Source organism: Crocodylus porosus, unplaced genomic scaffold, assembly GCF_001723895.1.
Source record: "Crocodylus porosus isolate Cpor-Errol unplaced genomic scaffold, CroPor_comp1, whole genome shotgun sequence".
Lineage (NCBI taxonomy): Eukaryota > Metazoa > Chordata > Crocodylia > Crocodylidae > Crocodylus > Crocodylus porosus.
Genome location: NW_017728906.1, coordinates 58,209,956 through 58,236,330, shown reverse-complemented (window position 1 = coordinate 58,236,330; position 26,375 = coordinate 58,209,956). Strand labels below are relative to the sequence as shown.

The window sequence follows — 26,375 nt, the reverse complement described above, 5'->3', positions numbered from 1 at the left end:
AACAGAAATTGAAAGTACTGACCAGTGTTCATTCTATTTTGGACTGAAAATAACATAAATGATGATTAATGAACTGTGCTGTTCATGAGATTTGAGCTGTATTTATACAGCATAAGAGAACCTAGGAAATTAAATGTTAAGTAATAAAATGCTCAGTCCTTAAGAATTTTAAAATAGATTGTTGAAATTACAGTAACTTTAGAGTCAACGTAAGTTTTTAAAAAATAATTTAAAATAATTTCTAACATATTTAAAAAAAATATTTTATAAAATCTGAATATATATTTTTTAATCTATTTTTTGGTCTTTTAAATTATTTTAATCCACTGGGCAGGTGTCAGTTCGGTTAAAATTTAAGTGACTTACAAAATGACCGTGTAGGAAGTTCTTCCAGGTTTTTCATTTTTTATATAGTAGACCATAATGCTTTGGTTTTAGGCTAGCAGAAGGGTAGGCAACCCCTAGCACATGTGCCAGAGTGTGGCATGCAAAAGCATTTTGCTTGGCACACACGCTTCAGGGCGGATGGCAGGGAAGTGGCTGGGGCTGCACTGCCACAACAAGGATTTGGGCCTCTTTCAGCTCCCCTGCCATCTGCCCCAGCATGCCAACAATTTACAAGTAGAGAGTGTAGGTGTTGTTGGCACTTTGCCCAAAAAGCTTGCTGACCCCTGGTCTAGCATTTTTTAAGTCCTGGAGTTAAGTTATCACTGGTACTAAAATAATTTTAGGCAATATGTTTTCTCTCTCCTCTTTAATTCAGTTCAGAAATGTTTGTGGTTAGGGCCCCATAATTGGATAGTGGAATCGATTACTATTGTAGAAAATTGTTTTCTTTATTTTTAAATTAGATTTGTGACTGTAGTCACTGGTAGATGTGCTGTTCAGTGTTCCATATCATTGATGTTGTTCAGATCTATTGACATATTCATTTTAGGCAAGTAGTTCCCCCAGTTCCTTGATTGAACATACAAATGGTACAGCATATTGAGAGATTATTCTTATGATAGTCTGTCTGCCTGTCAGCCATCTTTTTTTAACAGACCTGTTAGTACAGATTAATGAAGCTGTTCCCAAATGTCATTTTAACATTATCTTGTACAAAGCAAATGCACAAGATTAGAAATTCCTGTTTTACTCTAGGTAGTGGAAAGTGTGTGTGTGTGTGTGTGTGTGTGTGTGTGTGTGTGTGTGTATAAAAAGTATGCCTAGTGTTCATCTAAATCAGGAGAATATGGTGGTATGTTTCTCTTTATTCAGAATATGAGAGGGATAAGTAAATTTAACTTCCTGTTACCAGCAGAGGGCAACAGAAATGGTGAGGGGGCTGAAGGTTATGACTTGAGGAAAGACTGAGGGAACTGGGCTTATTTAGTCTAGAGAAGAGGAGACTAAGAGGGTTTAGTCTAGAGAAGAGGAGACTAAGAGGGGATTTAATACCAGCCTTCAGCTACCTGAAGGGGGATTCGAAAGAGGATGGAGCTAGACTGGTCTCAGTGGTGGCAGATGACAGAACAAGGAGCAATGGTTTCAAGTTGCAGCAAGGGCAGTTTAGGGTAAATATTAGGAAATTTTTTCTCACTAGGTGGGTAGTAAAACACTGGAACAGGTTACCCAAAAGCGGGGTCGTGGCAGCTCCATCCTTGGAGGTTTTCAAAACCTGGTCAGACAAAGCTTTGGCTGGGATGATCTAGTTGAGGATGGTCCTGCTTTGATCAGGGGCTTGGATTAGATGATCACCTGGGGTTCCTTCCAACCCTAATTTTCTGTGATTCTGTGAATAGTTGATACTCCCACCAGAGAAGCATACCAAGCTCCACAGTTGGACTCTGGAGTTTTCACTGCCTGTTTCACAGTGTCTGGTTCCATTGTGGGCAGAGAGAGAATCTTGCTAGCTCTAGAAGAAATCTTCAGGTCGGCATTTTGGACCTTACAAGCAAGACCTGAATTATGAAGTTGCAAGTGACGCTGCCACAGAAATGCATAATAAACTTACACATTTAGAAAATATATATATATAACCTCTGGAAGTGAAGATGCTATTTTTGCTATGTTTATGCGTATTAAAACACATGGTGTATTTTAATAACACACAAGTGGTGATATCTCAAAACCCATATCACCACTTGTTTAACTGAGAAATAGTAAGCTGTGAAAGAACCAGAATGGAAAAATAGTTACCTATTTTCTCTTCTATGATTAAAACTAGTACTTTATCCCACCCATACGATGTGAAGTATTCAAGGAGTTGAAGTGTTTGTATGTTCTGAGTACTTGTTGCTAGTCTTGATTTACAAGCAAAGGCATAGTTGGGCGTAAGTAGAATTTCGCAGATGTTCACTGTACTGAGATGTTCATGTGATTTTGGAAGTATGTGTTTGAGCAAGAAGAAAGGGGCATGGTGGAACAGATGGGTTGCCAGGCAATGAATTCTTCTGTAATTTGGATTCCCTGCAATAGGGGACAATCCAGTTCCCATGAACAGTGCAGCCTTAATCACAGAAAGGAAACGAACAAGTAACACATTTTCTATTCTCTCCATTCTTTCTCTCTGTCTTCCTAACCCCACCATACACCTCCCTCCCTTCATTACATAGCTCTGAAAAACTGGTAATGATTGATATGATAGCAGTGCTGTCATTCTTTTTAACAAAAAAGTCATTTTTATTCTAGATATTTTAATAGAGTCCCATTAAAGATGTATTGCTGACTGAAATATTGGCATGAAGGGCTCTCACTGAGCTGAGCCCAGGAATTAAGAAGTCAGGAAATCGGCTGCTGCATTGCAAAAGAACCTTGTGTGACACAGTATCTCCTGATTGGGGGGATCATTACTGCTATTATGACTCGACTTGCGTAGGAATTTTAAATTTCATCTGAATGTCAGTAATAACCCTCTTAGCAAATTATCCTGAATAAAATCACGAAGGCATTTTATATAATAGGTGTTGAATTACTGGATAGATTTGCTAATTAAATACTCTTTGTTCTGCTGCAGTTGACATTACAGGGTAAGATCTTGAACAATTATTCTCAACAGCTGTACTTTGTTAAGGGAAAAATTAACCACAAAGTTTATTTTTTTTAACACTTGAAGTTGGCAGATTTTTGAAATGTGCTTGAAAAAAATTCCATCATCCAATTGGTAATGAGAAGATAAATATGCAGGTGTTGCTGTGAAATCAGATAACTACAGACTGCCTTATTAATGAATTTAGTAAGCCTTTATAACCTTCTGTTTTCTAGCTGTTGGCACTTATAAGTGATCCTTTGTCAGAATGGGTAGTATTAACATATGCCTGTCACTTGATGAACTTAACTTGTCTGTGACCCTCTTGTAATTACCTATATCCACAACTGTCTTCAGGGACAATTGAGAAATGTTCTTTGCATGGTCAAGTATTTCTTTAATGGGGAATAAATAATCCTAACAGTTAGACTGCATACTTTCTGATGGGTTATATTATATGGGAATAAAAATCGCCAGATGTGATTAGGAAAAAGAAATGCTATTTAGTACTTAACTGTAAGAACAGAAAATCTACCTAGACTTAAGAGGTCTCATTTTCCTCCTTTTTAAAAAAACAAAACAAAACAAAACCTCATTTGTTTACTCTTTGAATCATATTAATAGTAAATTGTTTCCCTTTTATGGAGCAATTAACATACTTTTTTCCCTTTTTTAATCTAGTTGCTTTTAATATAAGACATGGGGAGCAGGCAGATTAGAATTATGACTTTTGTATGCTATGGAATTAGCCCATATTTAGTGTTACGTATCGCCAATATGCTTTACAAATGTAAATTAAACTTACGTGGAAGTGACAGGTACATTTTATGGTTTAGTACAATATGAGACATAAATGAATAAAGGAGAATATTGTGAAATTTTAAACTAAATATAATGGAATGGTGTATCTGACAGTGTTTCCTTAATATACCTTTGGAGTATAATATTTACAAAGCATAAGCCTACATAGATATTTGTTGAAAATGATAGAACCACTGTTATAGGTATGCGGGTAGTAGCAAACATGGGAATCATGTGGCTTAGAATAGGACAGCATTTTTGTGCTAATATGTCCTAAAGGAACAGTGGAGATTTGGGTTAAACTGTGAACTCTCGTTTACCATCACCTTTCTTTCTAATCTTGGCTGAGTCATACTCTTTGTTCCTCAGTTTCCCACGCTTTGCCTGTTTGGCCTGCTTATAGACGTAGATACTTTATGACAGTGCTGCAGGTACACACGCTACGTATGATGCATTGAAAGACTGGCTGGAGAGATGGCATTATGCTTTATATGGTTTTGTATTTTTTCTCTTTTTTTTCCTTTTCTTAAAACAGCTTTGGAAACAAAAGGAATTCTAACAGTATTTTGGGTCCATTTGTGAATGGAAATTGTATAATTGTCAATAATACAGAAGAGGCAGTAGCGATCAATGGATATTTCTGTCTTGTATTTAGAAAACGCCAAATCATACATTCACATCAGTGTATGACATACACTTCACTATAACAGTAATTTCAGAGGATGCGAAACAGCAGCTATTACATTTAGATATTTTTAAATAGGCATATTCTGATAATTTGCTTTCAAGAATTTTTTAAAAGAGCTGACTTGAATTGTCTGGACTGTTAATGTTTATTTTCAGTAAGCTCTCAGTGGGGAACATGAAGGAATTCCAAAACATAAGAAGAAATATGCTAAAACTTAAAAAAGCATAAAAAGGATGATCTGGGAGATTTTAGGGCTGTCAGGACATCATTGGCTCCAGAAAATAATAGAAAGGCCGATATATGACATAGTTAATGCATAGTGTAAACAGGGTAATAATGGCCATCAACATATGGTGATAAAAACTAAATATTAAACATTTTTGATGAGATTACAGACTTGGTTGATTGAAGATAATTGTGTTGACATGATGTAATTTTGCTTGGATTACCATAAGGTATTTGGTATGGAAGTATATGGCATTTAGATTAAAGCACCAGAAAGAAATAAAATCAACATAAGCACATTATACGGTTTATAAATGAGTAATTGATAATTGTTAAAATATTATTGTAAATAGGGAATGCTCACTGGGGGGGATGTTTTTCAGAAATTAGTACTTGCCCCTGTAGGTGGCATCCAGATTGATCTTTGGTTCCCCAGGGACAACTAGCAGTGGGATACCTTGTGCTGCTGCTAGTTGTCCCAAAGGAATGCCTTTGCCACATGCATTCTGGCATATGGCACATGCCCCAGGTGGGGCAGGGGAAGCTAGGGCCAGCATAGTTGCTGGCTCCAGCAGCTTTATCTGAGGTCCTAGGATCTGGGAAATGCTGCTTCATTCCTGCATCTTGAAGCAAGGCTGGCACCTGGAGCATAACTCCAGGCTGTCAGGTTCCGATTTTGGGTGTTGCTTGCTGTTCTTGGATGTGCTGCCCCACTTTTTTTCTGTGCAGTTGTTTTGACCCCTGGATCTCCAGGGATCAACATCCTCCTTCACCCTGCTTTGCCGCCCCCCCCCCCCCAGTGGCACCGCAGACAGCTCTGGAAGCTGCCGTAGTATTTAGAAAAGCAAAAGCCTTATAGTAGAAAGCAAGAGCCTTATGACCAAAGTTACGCAGGTGGTGAGACTAAATGATCACTGTGGTACCTTTTGACCTAATGGATTTACAAACTGGTGAAAATAGAAGTGTTAAGAAATTGCATAAAAAGTCAGTTTTATTTAAAATATTGTTAAACATGAAGACATGCTAGAATTGTTACCGCCATTAATTAGGATTTTCCTGCCAGGTACATATCAAAATACTTTCATATCATAATGATATATTACTGTATTTACTTGAATTCAAGATGAGGTTCCCCCCGCATTCAACATGGAGGGGGAACCCCTCATCTTAGATTCAAATACAAGTTGGGAGGAGGGGCAGTGGAGTCACAGCTGCAGCCACTGCCTCCCACTCCTTGCTACCTGCTCCCTGCAGCCCTTGTTTCTCCCCGCTGTAGGGAGCACAGAGCATGTGCTACCCCTTGCTCCAGCCTGGCTATTCAGCAGCAGTGGCAGCTCTGGCTTAGCTCTGGTGCTGGTCTGAGGCTGTTGTGAAGCACCTGCTGTGTGGCCAGGCTTGGGCCAGAGGCTGGAGCCAGAGCTGTGAGGGATTGTAATTATTTGGGGGATTGTCTTAAATTCAGAGTTGTCTTGGATTCAGGATATAGTCCTTTACCTATAGGAACTCTCCAAGTGCTCAGCTTACATTAGCAATCACCAAACATTACTGGTCCATGGGCAAAAAAAAAAAAAAAAGGAGGGTAAGGAATATGCTGCAGCAGAATCAAACTTTGCTTTCCTAGTCAACCTTCATTTTAACATTCTCATTTCCTGTACCCTGGGGCATCGTGTTTTCCCCAATCTCTAGTGTGACAATCACTATCAGAGATGCCCCTCATTGAGTAATCAGGATTGTGTAGTGGAAGTTGCTTGTAGGAACTTCATTGTTGCTTCGTTGTAGAATTTGCAATACAGAGATTGGAACAAGAGACTACAGGAAAAGAAAGGATGGTTTTGTGTATGGTGCGCTGCCACTGATTTCAGTACACTGACTTTCAGTTTAATTTGGTGAAACTAACTAAACACAAACATTTTACAAGGGCTACAGTAGGCTTATCTTTTTCCAAATTTCTAGCCTGAGGAAACAGAGCACTGACTCTTAAGAGTGTGGAGCCTTCAAAATTGGAGGTAAGCAAAAGACGATTCCTGTGTCCTGCAAGATTTTTTGAGATTTCAGAAAGCTTTTCCATTCCCTACTGGAATTAAATTGAAACCTTTTGAATTTTTGAAGGGTGTAAAACACAAGGGAGAGGGAAAAAGCCAGAATACACAATAGCATGATATCTAAGGAAATGAAGGCATGGGAAACTTAAATTGAGATCCATGGTTTGCCTTTTCAAGCATGGGGACTAAACGTGTGCACACCCAACTATTAAGATCATGGTCATATGAATCTGTTAGGATGCATCTCTTGTCTTTTTCATTTTGATGAGAAATTGGATCATTTGATAAAACTTTTCACAGGAGTATGTACAGTTGTATTTTAAAAAAATCATTTTCCAAATAAAAAGGTTTCTACTTCTGTTTAGCTCTATGAACAACTGTGACAGTCTTTTGGGAACAGCAGGTGCCCAGCACGTCTGTCAGTAATGCTCTGTGCTCCAAAGGAATGAACTTGGAGGTGGCAGTCAGGGCATTGTGAATTTAAGATTCAGTGCGTCTCCATGGGCAAGTTGCTTTGCTCTTGTTACTTTCTTACTATGAAAAGGGGATAAGTTAGGATAATAAATTTGTTCACTATTTTGTATGTGCTCAAGCTACTGAGGCATCTAGTAGCAGTCAGGAAGGGAGCTGCAACATGCAACAGTTTGGAAAGGTTGGCCAATCTGCAAAGGTTGTGGTGTTCTATCTTTAGGCCTTCAGGATTAAATTACTGTATTTACTCAATTCCAAGATGAGGTTGCCACCAAAAGAAAACACCAGGGGTTGGGGGGAGGAGGCAGGGAAGGGAGGAGGATGTGGGGAGTCCTGTCTTGGTTTTGAGTACTGACCCAGGGAATGCTCTAGCTCGGTTCCAGCTTTGGCTCCAGGCTTAGGGCTGAAGCCAAAGCTGAGCCCCTGTCCATCCCAGGCCAGAATGGCTTGTTTGGTGGTAGAGGGAGCATGCTACCATGGAGAGCACAAGGGAAACCATGGGAAGGTGATGGGAAACCTGCATCCTGCCCTCCATGTCTGTGCTTGATCCTCTGCCCTTTCCCCTTACCTTCTGCTGTGGCTCCAGTCCCTCCAGCCCCAACCTGGCTGGGCCAGGAGCTGTTACTGCTTCTCCTTGGCTAGGTTGGACTGATGCTGAGTCAGGCCACACTGATGCTGCCTGCCCTGGAGGTGCAGAGGTGCAGCAGAAGATGACCAGGCTTCAGGAGGGAGCAGAGGGTTGGGGAAGGGCAGGCTGCTGGAAGGAGCAGGGATGATGGATGCAGGCTACAGGGCGGGGACGGGATCGGGGAGGCAGATTGTAGTGGGGTAGGTACAGGCACAGAGGAGCAGGCATCGGGGATCATGTGGCAGGGGCTGCATGGCAGGAGCCAGGCATCTGGGGTGAGGAGGCGAGGACAGGAGCAGGGGGGAATGGGAAGGTGAGGGGGCAGTGTTAAAGTGAAGTTTGTCTTGGATTTGGGTAAATACAGTAAGTGGGGGCCAAGGACTGCAGTGCATTTTAAATGGTTTGAGGCTACCTTGCCTCAATCCCACTTCTTCTCAGTTGCAAGTTCTTTCCTGAGTCTTGCATTCCTCTTTGCAGAAAATGTCTGGGTGATGGGCTGTCTGTGTTACAACTCCTGCCACTATCACCTCAGTAGGTAATGAGATGTAACTGTCACTTCAGTTACAAGATATAAAAAAATGTAGGTAAATATAAAGAGTCATGATGTTAATTAATTCATTTTAATTAACCTTGAATTAACAAATTGGAGTGTAAAATGTAACTGGATAACCAGTTTGAACAGAAGCATGTAAATTAGCTAAGAAGTTGCTTGTAGGTCTTTATTTCATCTTGTGGCCATATTAGAAATGTATAAGACAAGTCTTTAGCAGTATAGTAGTTATGTGGGAAGTGCTAAAGAGTGAGGACAAAGTCCAGGTTATGTTTAGAATCTTAACTATTAATCTTCAGAGTTGGAAAGAGCATTTGCTTCTCGGCTGTGTATCAGCTGCCCCCCCCCATTACTCCTTCCCCTTCTTTTTCCCCCCCCGCTCCTTTTCTCTCTTTTCCTTTATCTTAGAAGTGCTAAGGTCGTGTTTGTGTGTTTCTGAAGGATTGGGAAAAAGGCTTTGGAAATCTGTTAACTCATTTTTGTATACATGTTAAGAAAACTTCTGTTACTCCTGTTTTGTGAATAATTCTTTGTTTTCCCACATGAATAAGTTACTTACAGGTGTGTTAACTGTGTTGTCTTTGCCTGAAGAGATTTATATTCTACTGCTATATTATAAGATTAATATATTAACTGGCACAAGTTAAAATCCATTCAGAATAATTATAGTTCAGGCACTGTCAAACAGGGAGAAAACATCAAGTGGTGTGCTGCAGGAGTCTTTTCTGGATCTTGTGCTGCTGAAGATTTTTCCTTAATGACTTGGAGGCTAGAGTAGAGGGAGTAATAATCAACTCTGCACATGATACAGAGATGAGAGAAATTGCAAATAGTTTTAAGGGGAGAGCTAAACTCTACCATTCTTGATAAGTTGATGACATTGTTCAACTGAGATTCAGAAAAGACACTAGTTAAACAGTTATTGTAGGAACGATGAAGTACACAAATATGATCTTTGGGCAGTAGTCCCTCAGATTTAAGCATTATAGCAACAGGAATAAGAACAGTTCTCTGCCTTCATGACCAAAGTATTGATTGATAAATTCAGTTTCTATTAAGAGTGATTTAAAGTATGAAATATGTAAAGAAATATTATGTCTTGCTCAGCATGGGTCTAAGTGCAAGTTTGTTGGTTTTTTTTTTAAATTTAAGTATTAAATTCTAAAGAGGGTGAGAACTTGGGGAGCATTGGGTGGGAGGATTTTTGAATGGGCTAAAATGTAATGTGAAGCCTGAGGGTATGTATGGACAAATATGTATTTATAGGGGAAGGGAAAGGAAGCTGCTGCTCAGAAGTGCATAGTAGCTGTTACACTAACCGTTAAGTTTGCGTGATCTGGTAGCGATACAGGTAAGCTAAATTGCTTAACTTTGACCTTGGATGAATCAGTGTTAAAAGTCGAAGTGGTTTTGCCACACTTGGATCGCTGCAGCATTGGTTCTTAACTAGGGTGCTGCTGTAAGATCTTTTGACAGGTGCTATGGAGTGCCATTCAGTGTTAGCGCTGTTAGGTGTGTGAACACATGCACGTGATTCACAAAATAAACCCAGGGATGCTAGGTGGGAATACAGCTTCAAAAACATTCTGTGCTTTTGAGGTTTTTCAGAACTCTTTGTAACAGAAACATTTCATTCTTATATTTCCATAGTCAAAAAGGAGCAGAAGCTAGGGACTGGCCTTTTCCAGGGGGTGCTGTGAGTCTAGCAGCTTCCCCTCCACTTTTGAAGCTGGTACAACTTGAGTTTGTCCATGCTCTGAGACGCACCACATATTTATATGTATATAGACACAAATGAAGACAAAGACACAGGCAGCAGCAAAGAATGTTTTCAAAGAATGTTATTAAGATTGGGATGTCAGCGTAGGTGACACGTGGTAGGGGACGTACCCCTCTGAGATTGACCACTGCTGAAGTCACCACTGGCTTTTGTGGGTGGTTTCCGCCTCCCCCGCCCCCGCTGTTGTGGCTGGCAGCGCCTGTGGACAGTCGCCACTCATCATCCCCCTCCCCACCACTGTTGACACCGCTGCCAGCAGCAGTGGGCAGTCCTCACTCGCTGATGCCAGTGGGTACGGCTGGTCCCCACTTGCCGGCACCAATACCAGCAGTTGTGGGTGGTTCCCGCTATGGTGCCCTTTCAGTCTCGGGAGGCACCAGTCATTCATGGATGTCAAGAGTTATGAAAGTTAAGAGTGAGCATAATTAAGGTAGGAGATTACTGTAGTTTAACATGTGATTTTCTAGGTTGGTTTTCTTGTTTTTAGAAGCAATGACTTTCATTCAAAATTGAGAAACAGATTAGGGTTGGAAAAGCAAGCTATGAATGAAAACTATGTATGAAAACGTGACATCTGCTTATTCTAAAAGTTTGAAGAACTTAATGCCCAGTTGGTTGAGTTTGCAAACTAGGTAACACTTTGTAACTATAGTAACACACTATATTAGTAAGTTTAAGTGCAAACCGTAGTTAAATTTTCAGTTTTTTCTTGTATTCTATACATTTAAAAATAGCTTTAACTTTAACTAAAATGTTTTGTGCATTTTAATTGAATTCAAATTCCTATCCAGATCGGCCTGCAACATATCATAAGTTGTTAATAAGTAAATAACCATTGGTTTAAATGCGTCACTTTCTAACACAGGAAAAAAGTAAAATTTGAGAATTCAAATAAGTGCTTGTTCAACTATATAATTACCTAAATAAATATGTTTAGACATATTGGGAATTGTTACATGTGCTCTGGGGGTGGGATGGAGGGCTTTAATTAGAGCCACTCTAATTAAAGTGCGTTCTGTGTCCCACGTGTCAGCATTCTCGCGCTTCAGAATGGCAATGGGGGCACTTTAACTAAAGCTCATCGAACGACCTTTGGATAATGTGCCCCCGCTGCCATTTTTAAGCACGGGTGCTGATGCATGAGGTGCTGGAGGCTGCTGCCATGCTCCAGCAGACTCAGTCTAAGGCCAACTCTGCAAATGTCCAATCTCAGCCTCCCCTTAACTGAGTCTGCTCCAACGTGCTGTAATTACAGTGCATCAGAACAGCCACCCTGCACATCTGCAGGCACCTGGTGTGTCGTCCTGGTTAGCAAAAAAAGTACCAGAGTTAGTGCAAAGACTATATTTATTTGCAAATCAGCATATCTTAATGCTTACCAACGTTTGAATCAACTTTTCTTTAAGCAAAAAATGATAACTACAAATGTAAATCAACATTTCATTCATGATTTAAATCAAAGTGTCTTATTTGCTGATTTAAATCATTAAAATTTGTTAAGTTTAAACAATTTTAGCTTAAACTAGTTGATCCTGTAAGAGAAACAAATCTAACCATGAGCCTGAGTATTTGGGGAAAGAGAGGGGTGAGGGGTCAGGTCCAAGCCTGGGATAATAAACCTGAGACAAGGATTCTGATGTTCTGGTGAGGGAGAAAGAGATCTAATGGGGATGGAAGCTTGGCAGTGAAAGAAATGGATGAGGTAGAGGGAGGTGGCTTGAGTTGGGAAGGGATTTAAACAAGCAGTCTATGGACAAGGACATGACATTGGGAGTGGGTGAGCACAGAGAGATTGGAAGGTACAGGGAGGCTGAGGCTGGACATTTGCAGAGCTGACTCTAGGCCTCAGTGAATAAAGAGGGTAGGACTTGGATCAGAAACACAAAGTGTAGAGACTAGGACTCCTAGATGGGGAGAATGTGGCTAGGAGAAGGAACCAGTGGTTGAGGTGAGGTAGAAGTGAGAACAGGGATAGGTTGGAATGAAAGATGCAGAAAGGGCAAACTTTGAGGGAAATGAGCAAAGGAGTTTCTGCCTACATTACTTAGTCTAGAATAGAGTTAAGGATTCCTGAGGCTTGCCATTCTTCTGCTGGTTTCTCATAATGGTATGTCTGCTTTGACATCATTGATATAATGGCATTGTACTGTAGACATAGTGTTCATTGTATTTTCTCACAGGGCAGTATGTGTGGAATGCAAATGCCAGCTCTTTGATTTTGCTCTTTTTTGACTTTGCCTTCTTCCTAACTTCAAACTAACAAGGCTTGCTACTCAGATATTTGTGAGATCCTCTGGCAAAAGTGTCCCATCTGTCTTTAGTGCTGGTTTCTCATAATTGTTATCCCTTATGTCTGCTATGACATGTTTGATTTGATGCTAGTGTACAGTAGACGGTATTTACTCACATAGCCTGGAATATAATATGTACCTTTTTCCCCTTAATTCTTCCTTTAAAAAAAAAAAAAAGATTTTTCATGAGTTACAGTTGCATAGAGCAGGGACAGAGCCTAATGTGCAGGTAACTCACCTTCCCTTTCCTGCTTAACTAAAGCTAAAATCTTAGCTGTCAGTGATTCCTGGTCTCTCTGGGTGAATCTGAGATTTTGAAAAAAGCATATGTGTAGATACGCCCAGTTGTGTATATTAGTAGTTCATTAATTTTGATCATACTTTTAACTGCATGCCTCAATTTTTGGCTTTTTTTATTTCTGACCTTTGGCACTTACGTCAATATGTCTTTATGATGTACTCATATAGAAGGCAGCAGAATTAAAAGTTTCACAGGAAACCTTAAATTCTGATATGTCTTAAATTTTGAGCACATGATTTTTTTAATACTGTTCTTCTAATGTATCTTGTTTCCCTCCCCCCATGTAATTATGCTTAAGATTTGTTTTAATCTTGTTTAGCAAGAAGTATTAATGCAGGGATTTATGTTCTTAATATGGGTATCGAGATGGCAGTGTATATTGCCAGGAGGGGTAAATGACTTGCTTTATGTTTTGAAAGGCAAGAACATTTGGAGTTAGCTACCTAATGGATATGTTTGCATATGTTAACTTGTAATTATATCATACATTAATCTTTGATTATTTTTTTCATTTCAGATTTTGATGCATACCAAGGAGATGGTGCAGAAGGTAATGCTGAGCATTTTCATTACACAACAACCCTTAAATAGCACACCTGGTGAAATTTTTTTATTCTAGGAAAATTGTAACCCAAACAGACTTGAAATCACTTCTTAGGATGCCTAGTTTACAAATGTAATCCTTCCTAATGGATTATAGCTTTTTTCTTTTCCTAACACAGATATGATCTAGCCCCTGCTTGAAGCCTGTGTGTGAGTGTTTCAAGCAAATTAGCAACAGTGCTAATTAGAGTTTACTCACAGGCCTGTTACACTTAGTGTTCTAGTGTTTTATTAAGATTTATTTTTTGGCTCCCTTTATATTCTATTACATGGTGATTTTTGACTATTTGGAATTTCGTATGGGTTTAACCATATGTGCTTTAAACAGCACTGACCTCTTCCCTTTCCAGAAGACATGTTGTCCTTATTCATCATATTGATAGTATCCTACTAGAGTCCTTAATAATGTTCAATTTTTGGGGAGGAGTAATAGTGATAATCATCATCTTTTACTTCCCTATTGCCTGGAAATTAGGCACATTCCTAGCTCTTGTAAATTTTCACCTGGGTGGAGTGTCTTGCATTATCAATGCTGAACACAACTGTCCTTGGTTTGTGAGCAAAGAACCAGTCTCTGTTCCAGCCCCAATCCGTTATGACTAAAGCCTTTGAATTGTTACCAAAATCAGGCTAGGAGGCAGTGGAAGGGGGAAGTGCCAGTGTGCTATATTGGTGTTTACTACTTCTGCTAAAGAGGGAGGCCAATATGCTCTGTAAAAGCAGGTGTTTCTGCATTCATCTCCTGATGCTGCTGAGGAGTGGTTCAATCTGGAATGCAAAGTATTTGAATCGCTGTAGCTAGGTATTTATGCAGGCTCTGCTTTAAAAAAAACAAAACAACAAACCTGAAGTGGAGTAGAAAGAATAGGTCACTTGGTGAGTCTGGGAAATGTGAAGGAAGAACAGAGTCCTGTCTGGAGAGCTACTTGGCGTCCTTGTTTAGTAGTTTGAAGAACTACTTGTTATCTATTAGCTCATTAAAATGCCAGATAAGTGCCATTTCTTCTATCTGATGTGGTTAGTTTGCAGAAGCGTTGTGAGATAGCTGTCAGTGGAACTGAGTTACGGTATTCCCTTGCATGGAAATTGGCTAAAAGCACTTTAGTTTATATGTCTCTTATCTGAATGGTATGAAGATAATCTGGCAGAATCTGCCAGTGTCAATGGTCCTCCCCTGTGCGCGCGCCCCCCTTCCCAGTCAACACAGAATCACAAATTACAGTAAGGTTTGAATGTTTAAGATTAGAATTTTTCATTGATTTTTCTTTTACCCTTCTATTTTTATTTACAGTATGTTTTTACCTGTAAATATAGTTATAAACTGGTAAAATGTAGAACTGAAAAGTCTTCATTGTTTTTCTTGGTGTGTTCCATGCTTTTTTTTTTCCCTTTGAATGCAGATATTAATATTTTAAAGATAGGTGCAAGCTTTTAAATAAAACCCTATTTTTCATTATATTTTTAGTACTAAACTAGTAATACATGTACGTAAACACTTACTTTCAAAATTGCACTTACTGATGTGCAACAGAATGCATTAGAGTTTTAAAAAGGTTAGGTTGTTTTCTAAGACTGTTTGCTTTAATTAGATGAACCTTGAAGTGATTTATGGAGATACGGATTCCATTATGATAAATACAAATAGCACCAACCTGGAGGAGGTATTCAAGCTGGGAAACAAGGTAGGGAAATCTTGAAGGAAAAACTTGCTTATGGCTTTCATGTATGTCTATGTTATAAGAGACGATATTGGGGGGGAAGCGGTCTGAAAGAAACAGACCCACGTGTATAAACCATTTAGCATAGAAATATCTATGTTAGTTGTATATCTATTGTATATTGTATATCTATTGTTAGTTGTCCCCTGGAGCAGACGGGCAGACATTAATCACAATGTTATTGAGACGAGAAGTTCTAGTTCAATAAAAAGTACATTTTTGGTAAAGGTTTGTAGTATAGTAAATAGCTTTACTATTCCTGAATGTATCAGAACTCTCTTTGAATATTAGATAAACCAAATAAAATTAACACTAAAGCTAAAAAAAAATCATACCGTACAAACAGCAATGTCAACATAATTCAAATTTTTGTAGTTTATATTTTGACTTTAAGCTTACCTAACAAATTCTTGTTGTTTGGCTAATTATTGTGCATGGGTAATAGCTATCAGTTTGTGGGTGTTGTCTGGTTGCAAATTATGAATAAAATGTTAGTTTACAGTACATAAGAAGAAGGAAGTGCAGTGTGGCACCTTTTATAGACTAATTTGTTCAGAGAGACATGAGCTTTTGTAGACTACAGCCTACTTCATCATATGCCATGAATAGACTCACAGACAGCAGTGGTACTAAATATAAATGATGAAGGTTATTTAAATACACGAAGGCAGGGTAGAGTTGCACCTCATAGATGAGCTGAATTGGATAAGCATAAGCTTTCATAAGCAACTGCTCATGAAGTGGGATGAAATGGAGCAGGCATTGCTGAGAGAGTTTATGGTGGGGTAAGGAGAGCAAAGGGTATAAATAAAACAGTTGTTTCTGTTTAGGGACATTGGGGTTATAAAAGGTAGTCCAAGTAATGGGATAAGAATCCAGTATTTGCTGAGACCATACTTAACATAATCCAATCTGTGGATGTTTTTTTGTTCCACAATTTTGCATTAGAGCTTTTGAAGTTTTGCTGTCTATGAACAGCTACTCTGAGGTCAGCAATGAAATGTTCAGGTTGGTTAAAGTGTTCTGCTATAAGTTTTTCCATCTTTCTGGAATTGATGTCTGATTGGTGTCCATTCATTCTTTTATATAGGGATCTCCCCATCTGTGCAATCTAGACAGCAGATAGGCACTAGAAGCAGGTGAGGGTGTATATGACATAAGTATAGGAGTAGGTGGTTGAACCCCAGATGTTCTAATCTGTGTTGTGTGGTCCAGTGACGATGTGGTGTGTACTGGGGCCGGGAAACATGGCATTTGGGTCTGTTGAAAGGCTTGGTGCCTTTGTTAGGTGGTGTGTTGCTGGAGAGATCCTGTTTGAAGTTAGGGGATTACCTGTAAGCAGGACAGGTTTGTTCTCTGAGGCTGCTTTAAGATGATCATTCTTTTCCAGGAGGGGTTGGGAGTCATTAATGATGTGTCTGAGGCATTCAAGCTGGGGGCTGTAGGTGATGGATAACAGGAGGGATTTTGTTGTCTTTATGGCAGGCCTAGTATTGTAGCAGGTTAGAGCAGGATCTGAGCCTACCTCCATGGCTCTTCATGGCTTTTGGGGGTTGTTTTTTAAATTGTAGGAATTTCTGCTCCAGATCCTTAAGGTATGTAACCTGGTTGATGGTATCAAAACAAATACACTTTTAACAAAGAGCTTGGGTGCAAGTGTTAAATCTAGTGGTATATTTAGGATGAAAGGATGGCATGAAGGTAGTTATAACTGCTGGTTGGTTTCTGATGCAAAGTGATGGTGATGTGACCATTACAAAGTTTCACAAGGGTGTCCAATATGCTAGGTGGAGTACAGGCAAACCCTGCTTACCGTGGTTTTGCTGTAGCACTCATGGAAAATAAGTACCTGGTTTCACATAGTGCTCAGAGCATTTTGTTATAATGCTCACCATGGGGCTGGAGAGAAGCAGTGGCGGCAGCGAGTGAAGCGGTGAGGGACAGCTGACAGGGGCCCAGGACGGGGCAGCAGGAGAGCTGGGTCTGCTCCTGCATGTGGCTCTGGAGCTGGTGGGGAGGAGTGAGAAGGGTTGGGTGGGTGGGCGGCATGGAACCCGGGATGGTGCCAGGGCCAGCGGGGCCCAGGGCGGGGCAGCAGGAGCCCAAGGCTGTCAGGCAGGCGGGGAGTAGTGGTGGCTGCAACAAGAAGGGGCAGGGGGCATGAGCACAGGGCCCAGGCTGGTGGGGTGGCAGGAGCACGGGTCCCAGAGCCGTGTGTTGTCTTCTGCCCCAGGACGCAGTGGGGCTGAGGCTGCAGAGCTCCCTCTGCCCCCGGGCTGCAGCCCATGCCCCGTTCTGGTCACGCACTCACCTGTGGGGCATGGACACCATCCTGAGCCTGCACCAATCTGGCAGCGGCAGATAGTTCCAGTACTGGGTGTCCTGGAGGCAGCCCCTGCTGAGCAGAGCGGGCACTGGTGGGCAGGTGGCCCCACTTCTTCCTCCGTGCTGGCTGGAGTCCTGCTGCCTTCTTGCTGTAAATCTCTGGCTGGTGGGGTAACAGGAGCATGGGGTCTTGGCCTGCAGGTTGTGCAGAGCCAATTATATTTATTTACATTAAATCCTATGGGGAAATGGGTTTTACTTAACACTATTTTGCTTAGCACTCATTTTTTCTGGAACCAATTAGGACCGCTAAGCAGGAGTTGCCTGTATTCGGGAGTCAGCTGGGGGGGGGGGGCGTAGTTTTCCAGAGATTTTTGCCCTATGTCCAGATGATGAAGATGTGATCAACATACCTTATGTGTATACCAGCTGAATGAGAGGGCACCTTTTGAGGAAGCAGATTGTCATAAATTTATTGGCACATTCTGGGGCCATTCATTTGTAGGTACGAGAAGTCTTCCAATATGAAACAGTTGTGTGTGAGGGCAAAACTGGAGAGTGTGATGGAAAGAGAATATAAATACATAAATCACAGTACGTAAGAAATATTTGAGTAACAAAAATCCAAAAAAAGTACCAGTAACAGTTTGGGATATGTAAGAGTGCTGGATCCCTGGTTATATAAACAGGCAAGAAGCATCCCGTTAAATGGATTGATTTTTAAGGGGAGATTTGAAGAAAGAGAGAAATATGAGGCAGTTGTGAGGGCCTGGATGGGACCATGCTAGAAGAGAAGCAGAGAAATGCACAAGAGGACTAGCATAGGAGGTAGAACAGGATACCTATGGATTTGAGAGAACAACTTTAGGAAAGGTAATACATAAATAAGAATGAGTATCTCTAAATTCTATTGTATGCCAATGCCGGGCAGTCCTACTATGGTAAATAGTTTCAGGAGAAGATGTGCTAAGCTTAGAGTGGGAAGAACAGAGGAAGACAAGTTTAGGCTTTGCATTCAGGAAACATTGTTTTTGCGAGTTAATTTAATATGATTTTATTTTTGGCTGCAATTACATGGGATGAAAGAAAATCTACTGCTCTATTCTTGTTCTATACATACAAGACAGTATTAGAAATTCACGTTGGGGTAAAGCTACATATTGCGTATACTGACAGTGCCATGCTATGGCAGCAGATATCGAACCATTTCACTGAAGCATCCCAATGTAAGAAAGCACTTGGATCACAATTAAGGCAATAGGATATATAAGCATGCTTAATTTTAAATATGTTCCTAAATATTTTTCTGGATTGGGTCTGAGTTAATAGTCACCCACTGATGAGAGAACTGTTAACATTATTTCTGCGAAAACTAAATGTTTTTTGGTAGCTTTCAAAATAAAGCATCTGGCAAAGTAGCCTGGCACTTGTGAAAATATATGGTTTTCTGAACCACTTAGTCTTTAAGGCTGCATCCATACGTGGTGTGGATGTTTGGTTCACTAGGGACAACTAGCAGCTGTGCACGTTGTGGTGCACCATGCTGCTCATGTGTGTTCTTCGCTTTTTTCCTCCCTGCGGTTTTTGTTGTTGTTGACCCCTGGATATCCAGGGGTCAGAAAACCCCCTCCATGCTTCTCCTTTGCAGCGCAAAGAACAACTGAATGTGCAGTGTGTGGCACCACAGGCATGTCTGTGGCACCACATACTGCATGGCCACACTCATCTGGAAGTGGCCTAAGGTGCCACCCTGCTCTAACTTAAACTAACATGGGTAACTGTCTCTTTCAAAATCTTTGATAGTAATTCTTGATATTTGTTGTTCTGTTTGTGAGGGATGGTTTCATTTAACCTGCCATAGCCCTTCTTGTTTTGAATTCATATATTCCATATAGGCTTTTGAATTTTAACAGTGAACAAAGAGATGTGCTGATCCTGATCTTATGTGATTAAGTATATTTTGAGATTATAATTGGACATTAGTTGGATTGCAGATGCTGCAGGGAAAAGTTTTTTTACAACCTTAAACGTATTGGGAATGTGTAAAATAATTCCTCATGCATTGATATTTTTGGAACATATGGAAGTCTTGTTTTGTTTCCAGTTACCTTTTTGATATGTAACCCTTTGTTTTCCTTTACCGGTTGTCTGTTTTAGTATGTCATTATTAATTTGGTGGGATCTTCACACCATAGGTTCAGTACTGCTAGCTTAGCTCCTTTTTTCTGAATTTGCTAGTAGCCTGTTTTAGTTATGCCTTTTTGAACACTTGCTCTTCAGAATGAATAGATAACTGACCTCTTCTGTGTTAAGTTTACTGAGAAAGTAGCTAGCTTCTTGAGACTGCCATTTGATTTTTCTCAGCATGCAATATGATGATTCTATCCAACACACTTGCACCATTTTTGAAAGGGCACAGTCTATTTGACTTGTACATCTTCACACCATATGTTGGTGTTTTCAGAATTGACTGAAACTTTTTTTATCTCTGTAAATAAATAAGACCTGATCTTAAAATAGAAGGAAATCTATATTGGATTGTAGCTCCCAATTTTCTGTGCTTGGGTAAGCTATGTTGTTTGTGAGCTTTTATAAACTAATGGTACACCAGGTTTTCAGCATGCACCCACATTTCTGTAATCTCAGTTTCATGATATTGTAGTCCCTATATCAGTTTTTTTTTCAAAGAATAAACTGTTTGTTTGGTTTTTTTAAAGAAAAAGTCAAGTAGCTTTTAGGTTCTAATCCAAAAAGGGTTTTAAGTGTAGTGATGCTCAGTGTTTCTGCACCTAAATTCCATGTACTATAGATGGGAAGAATTAGGCATCTAAAGTTTGGGATTCATAACACACGACATGTAAAGAAGTGAAGATGCTTAAACCAGAAAATAGGAAATGCTAAAGAAGGGTTGTTTCTGAAATCTCACTTCTGTCCCAGACCTTGCTTGGGGGGATTCACAACTTGAAACCCAGGCATACATTTAGCAAACTAAATTGTCCCTGCCTGTACAGATGACTGACTTACTTTTTCTTTTGGTACTAATAGTGGTGGTGGTGGTGCCTCCCTTTTGAATGTTAGTATAGTGTTTAGCTTGCTTATTTAGGAAGCGGATGACCTAGTTTTAAGGTTCAAGGCCACACATCCCATTTATAAGATAGGTACCTTAACCACCAGATTAGGGGCTAGGCTAGCTGAGGACACCTTTCATCTCCCCTCTCCACATTGAAACTGAACAGTTCAGGAAGGAATACAAGATTCACTGGGCTAGAAAGAAAGCAATCCAGATGGAATCTGACTCTGTTAGCCTAGTGATGAGAATGGTCCCTTGGGGAAAAGGAGTTTTGGGTTCTCCTCTGTTTCTCATGCAATATATGTGTTTATCCAATGACTCTTTAATGTAACATGTCTAAAGCACTTAGCTGTTGTATGTGAAATCTTGTGCCTTTCTGAGGGGATGAGCTGGTCTCTAAGTGCCACCATGCCCTACTTTTCTGTCTGACTTCAGATTAACAGGGCTAACTACCTCTCTCTACTCACATAGATCAAAAGTGAAGTAAACAAGCTGTATAAGTTGTTGGAAATTGATATTGATGGAGTCTTCAAATCCTTATTACTGCTGAAGAAGAAAAAGTATGCAGCTCTAACTGTGGAACCAGCAGGAGATGGGAAATATGTTACCAAACAGGAATTGAAAGGATTGGATATAGTCCGAAGAGACTGGTGTGATCTTGCAAAAGAATCTGGAAAGTGCGTTTTCCTTCAGTTTAGGCTTGGGTTTTTAGCTCATACTGTAAATCTTGAACAGTCACAAATGTTAAAAGTGATATACAAAAGTACAGCAGTGTTTCTGTAAGGGAGACTACTGGTTGTTAACCAAGAACTGTATTGATTTTAAAGAATATTGCATCATCAAATTAGTGAACAGTATCAAGTCTATAACAGTTTGTACAAGTATGCTTACACTTTAACAGCATATTTTGCATTTTCTGTACTGTAGTTAAGAGACTTTACATTTCTCACACAATATATGGTCTGCTTGCAGGTGTTAAGGACCAGCCCCCCAAACCCCCCCCGCAATAAAATGCTTTTTACTGGAAGAAGCAGCATGTTTTACTCTGCCATGTCTGTAGAGATTGGGTGCTTCAGCGGGGCTTTTTTGTGTTTTATCTAATAGCTGATTGAATCAGCTATTAGATAAAAGCATCCAAAAAACCCCACTGGAGTGCCTGATATATACAGACATTGGGTGAACTGGGCCCAATTAATGTACTGTCTCTTATGGGCATGCACGGGGCTCACATGGAATTATGCTGAGCTTAAAGTAAAGCATCGCCTTTTTTTGTTGTTAAAAATCTGCACGCAGTCTTAATATCACAAAGAACTTTAATGTGGAGCATCTTTGTGGAGCAGTTTGTATCATACTTTAATTTGAACTTGTGGCATGCAGCCAGCATTGGACAGCCTGGTATCCTGGACTTCAAGGTCGCACCATGCAGCCCAGTGTTGGGTTGATGCGCTTGCAGCCGGGACACTTGGAGACTGGAGAGTTCCCCAGTGCCCAGCTGAACACAGCCAGGTGTGGAATTGGTGTGTATGCAACCTGGATTGGGGAGCTCAGTGGTCCTCACCTCCCTGTGTAGCCAGCTGTACATAGCCCAGGGATTGGGGAGCTCCTCATCCACAGATCCCTGTGCCCTGGTACATGAGCTGCCTGCTCAGGAAAATGAGTGATGGGAATTTGAGAGATTTTATCCCAGATCCCAAGAATCGAATGTACTGCCATGCCAAACTTTGAATATCTGGCTTGGCAGAATGTGCTGTTTTTGGAATCCAGGATAAAATTCCTCAGATCGCATTACACAATTAAATTAACATCTACTAGGCCACTGACAGGCATTAAAAAGAAGATGCAAGTGCGTCTCATATGTGATCCTAACAGTCACGCATCCTGGCACACGCAGGCTTCCGAGAGCGGGAGAACTGGACCCGTTTTCAACTAAGGGCATGGTGGGAACCAGCCATGAAGTTATTACACATGTTTTGTGTAATAACTTTTTTGCTTATATCTCTGGTTTTATCACACCATTAATGGAATCAATGTGTAGCCAGGTCACTACTTAAGATGTGATTAACCAGTTAACCACATCTTAAATGTAACGTGTCAGGGATCCTAGGGGCCTCCTTTCCTCATGATTTACATCGTAAGGAAACTGAACTGAGGGCTTCCAAGAAATATATATACCCATGTGTATGTAAATGCATGTAGATGTTTGCACGTGTGTATATACTCATACAGTCTATGCTGTTTTAAAATTTTTCTAGATTTCATAGACATTAGGGCTGAAAGGGGCCTCATGAGATCATTGGATCCAGCCACCTGCCCAAAGGGCAGGAAGTCAGCTAGGGTCAGATGACCTCAGCAAGATAATCATCCAAATGCTTCTTGAACATGTCCAGAGTAGGTGCTTGCACCACTTCTGGGGGGAATCTATTCCGGACTCTGGAGACTCAGACAATAAGAAGTTTTTCTTTGTCCAGTCTAAAACAGGCTTGCTGCAGTTCCCTTGGGATGCTGTGGTGAACAGACGTTCTCCCAGTTCCTGATGCACACCCCTGGTATTCTTACAGGCTGCCACCAAGTCTCCCCTGAGCCTACACTTTTCCAAGCTAAAGGGTGCAATGGCTCTTAGCCCTTCCTCATAAGGCCTGCTCTCTTGACCTCTGATCATGCATGTGGCTCTCCTCTGGACTCTCTCAGGCTTCTACATCCTTCCTAAAGTGTGGACCCCAGACCTGGATGCATACTTTTTTGACTGACAGTTTTATAAGAGGCAGAAGATACTAATTTGCTAGGCAGTTTCTAAACAAAGAGGTTATGGTCCCTGCCCTGAAAAACCTTGTTTAATAATTCAGATACCTTTTTATTTTTCTTTAAAAAGATGATACATTTTATCAGCACTTGATTATTTGCGGGGGGGGGGAGCATTTCCTATGCATAATACTGCACAATGCCATTCTTGTTCAACTTATTGGTTCTAAAGGAAGAATACTCTTGATTGGACCAAGAGGTGGTCATCTAGTGGCTGAGTCAATTTGTTTCGTGCAGCCTCTTGAAAAACATTAGTTTAAATAACTTATGTTTCTAAATGTGCCTAGAAATGAATGCTTCTTTATATTTGTAAATATGCACTACACACTTGCTTACTGTTCTTAAAAGACTTGCATTTTCTAAGAAAAGATGCATCATAATAGAAGCAAATTTCTCCAAGTTAGGAATGTATTAGTAATTAAAGCTATACAAATGTTTGTCAGTGTTCTTCAGTGACTAACTCTACTGCAGCTGGCAGACCTTCCAGCTATGATTTTCCAGAAATAGGCAGGACTTTTTGCTTGCAGTAACTTCATGTTCTAAATTTCTTTCATCTTATGTACCTGTTGTGGATTAGTAAATGTCAAAACAAGGTTGGGGAATTAAGAGCAGTTTGGTGCTCATTTAAAATGGTTTTAAGGTTAAATAAGAGCTTGAATTTTCAGTACATTAATGCATGACTTTAAAAAAGGAAAAGTTTACAATTTTGAGATAAAATTTGTCCTCAGTTTGTTTCTGCATTTTGAAGATAACCTAGAGACAGCAGAATATATTTAGTGTAGCCTTCTTTTAAAAACTAAGATATTGTTTGTATTTTTAATTTTTTTTTATAAACTCTTTTTGCAGCTATATAATTGGTCAGATTCTTTCCGACCAGCCTCGAGACATAATTGTGGAAAACATTCAAAGAAGGCTAATAGACATAGGAGAAAATGTGACAAATGGCAGAGTCCCAATAAGCCAATTTGAAATCAACAAGGTAAATGGTATTACTGATCAACTGCTGTTCAATGATTATTTTAAGTTTCTTTTTTCTTTTCTAAAAATAGAAATCCTTCTTACGGTTATAGATGCTTTCAGATGCTATAGTTTATAGTTAAATCTCACGCATGGGACAAATTATTTTCATATTTTTCCTGTGATTTTTATCTTTCTTATCAGTAATCCAGAATCAGTGCTGGTACTAGCCTTTGACATAATAACAGATCAGAAATTAAATTAAATAAAAATTATTTCATTCCAGTTGCCTTGTTGTCATTCAGTCCTCAGTTCCATGCTTCTGAACTGGGCAAATTGATGCGATCATTTACCCTTTTTTTCAAGTGTCTTAGGAGGAGGTTAATGTCTGGGCAAAATCTATTTTTGGTTTAACAGGGTAACGGAATAAAATATTTATTAAAACCATTTTTTTGAGAAAATAATTCCTTTATAAATATGTATTCATACTTCACCTTCTGATCATTTTTACTCCAACGCGGTCTTTAGTTTTTCGCAATTTAATTTTTATCCTCCTTCCTAAAAGCTTTTTCTTTACAGAAACAAGAACCCCAAAATCTTGATGAGGCTAAAATCAAAATCAGGAAGTCACTTCATTCTCATGTTTTGGATTGTTTCCTTTATTATAATCTACTTCTACCCCCTTCTTTTTGACCTGAAACCAGCCCCTCAGTCCTAGTTTAGGAATGCATTTCAGGCATAGACGTGACTTTATTAAGATTTATCAAATAATTAATATTGGATAAACAGTATAAGTGCATAGTATTCCCAGTCATAGCCAGGTGCCGCAATAAAATAAAAGCAAGTGACCCATGATTCAGAGGTTACTATATAGGTAAGAAAGTCCATTGTGATTACTTATGTGCTTAAAGTCGGGTACCTTCTGCTGAATTAAAGTTGTTACATCTGTCTGTGTCTTTAATTTTTTAGCATCCCAAATTCTGGTTTTTGGTTGTTGAACCATGCTTCAGGAGTGCAGTGATGGAATGTGCTTTCTTCAGCAGAACTGACAATATTGTATTTCATGCCGTTACTGAACCCTTTTAGACATGTAAAATAAACCAAAGATTAAAACCTGAAAAAAAATGTCCAGAAATCTGGGACTAGTTGTTTTAAAATACAGGGACCAGAGTCAGACAGTCATTAGTCCCCTAGGACTTGTACATGAGAGTGAGCCAGAACTTCCTGCCTTAAACTGGGAAGACTTCCTATGGAGTGTTTGGTTTATGGCTTTTTGTGAATCAGCAGTAAAATCCATATCTTTGGTGTTTTCTTTCCAGGAGAAATGTTTTATTAATGAACCTTCTCTTTCTGTAAGCTTCCAAAGGGCAGTGACTTTTTCACTTTATTTATTAACAAATCCAACTTACCAAATAATACATTTAACATTTAAAGATACTTTTAAGGTATTGGATGTGAAAACAGATACTTTTCTTCTATTAACAGTGCCCCGTTAACCCAAGTCAGTATCCATAGGAGTCTTGTGTTCTTTTCTTCTCTTCATTTCGGTCTTTCTCGGTTCCTTTACATTTCTGTGAATGTTAAGCATTTGTGTTTCTTCATCTCTATATAATGATCCCACTTCCTTTTTTTCTTAGAAGTCTGCATAATACGTATCTCACTATCTTGTGCTCATCTCTGCCTTTACATTTTAAATGTATTCCAAATTTATTCTTAAGTATTAGTTTTCTAGCAAATTCAAAACATTTCCAACAAATTTCCAAGTAAGCATCTTTTTTCCTTCTCCCCTGGCGAGCACTGACTTAATAGGACAGCTTTTCCACTGCTAAAACTTTCCAAACTTTTTAAAATCAGTAGTGATTTTAAAGGTATCATTTCTCTTCCAGGCTTTGTCACTTGTTAATTCTTGCAGCCACTGGAAGATTCATTATGACTTCTATGTTGCAGAGTTTTCACAAAGGTTCATTAAGAATACTAAAGAGTTATCTGATAGTTGCATCCTGTTATTTCCCTCACCACATCTCCAACCTTCTTCCAGAGCAATTTAATTCTGGAGCCTGTCCACCATATGTAGTAGCCCTCCTAACTGACTGTACTCCCTCCAAAATTTGCCTGT

At 39.7% G+C, this 26,375-nt stretch overlaps 1 protein-coding gene across 1 annotated transcript in view; it reads left to right on the top strand.

The window, feature by feature from the left end:
* POLA1 (DNA polymerase alpha 1, catalytic subunit) overlaps positions 1-26,375 on the top strand; it is a 296,489-nt gene that overhangs the window by 98,470 nt on the left and 171,644 nt on the right. The window contains exons 27-30 of the mRNA XM_019529154.1: positions 13,305-13,337; positions 14,980-15,072; positions 20,975-21,180; positions 24,149-24,281. Coding sequence (XP_019384699.1) covers positions 13,305-13,337; positions 14,980-15,072; positions 20,975-21,180; positions 24,149-24,281 — 465 coding nt within the window. The remainder of the gene's footprint in view (positions 1-13,304; positions 13,338-14,979; positions 15,073-20,974; positions 21,181-24,148; positions 24,282-26,375) is intronic.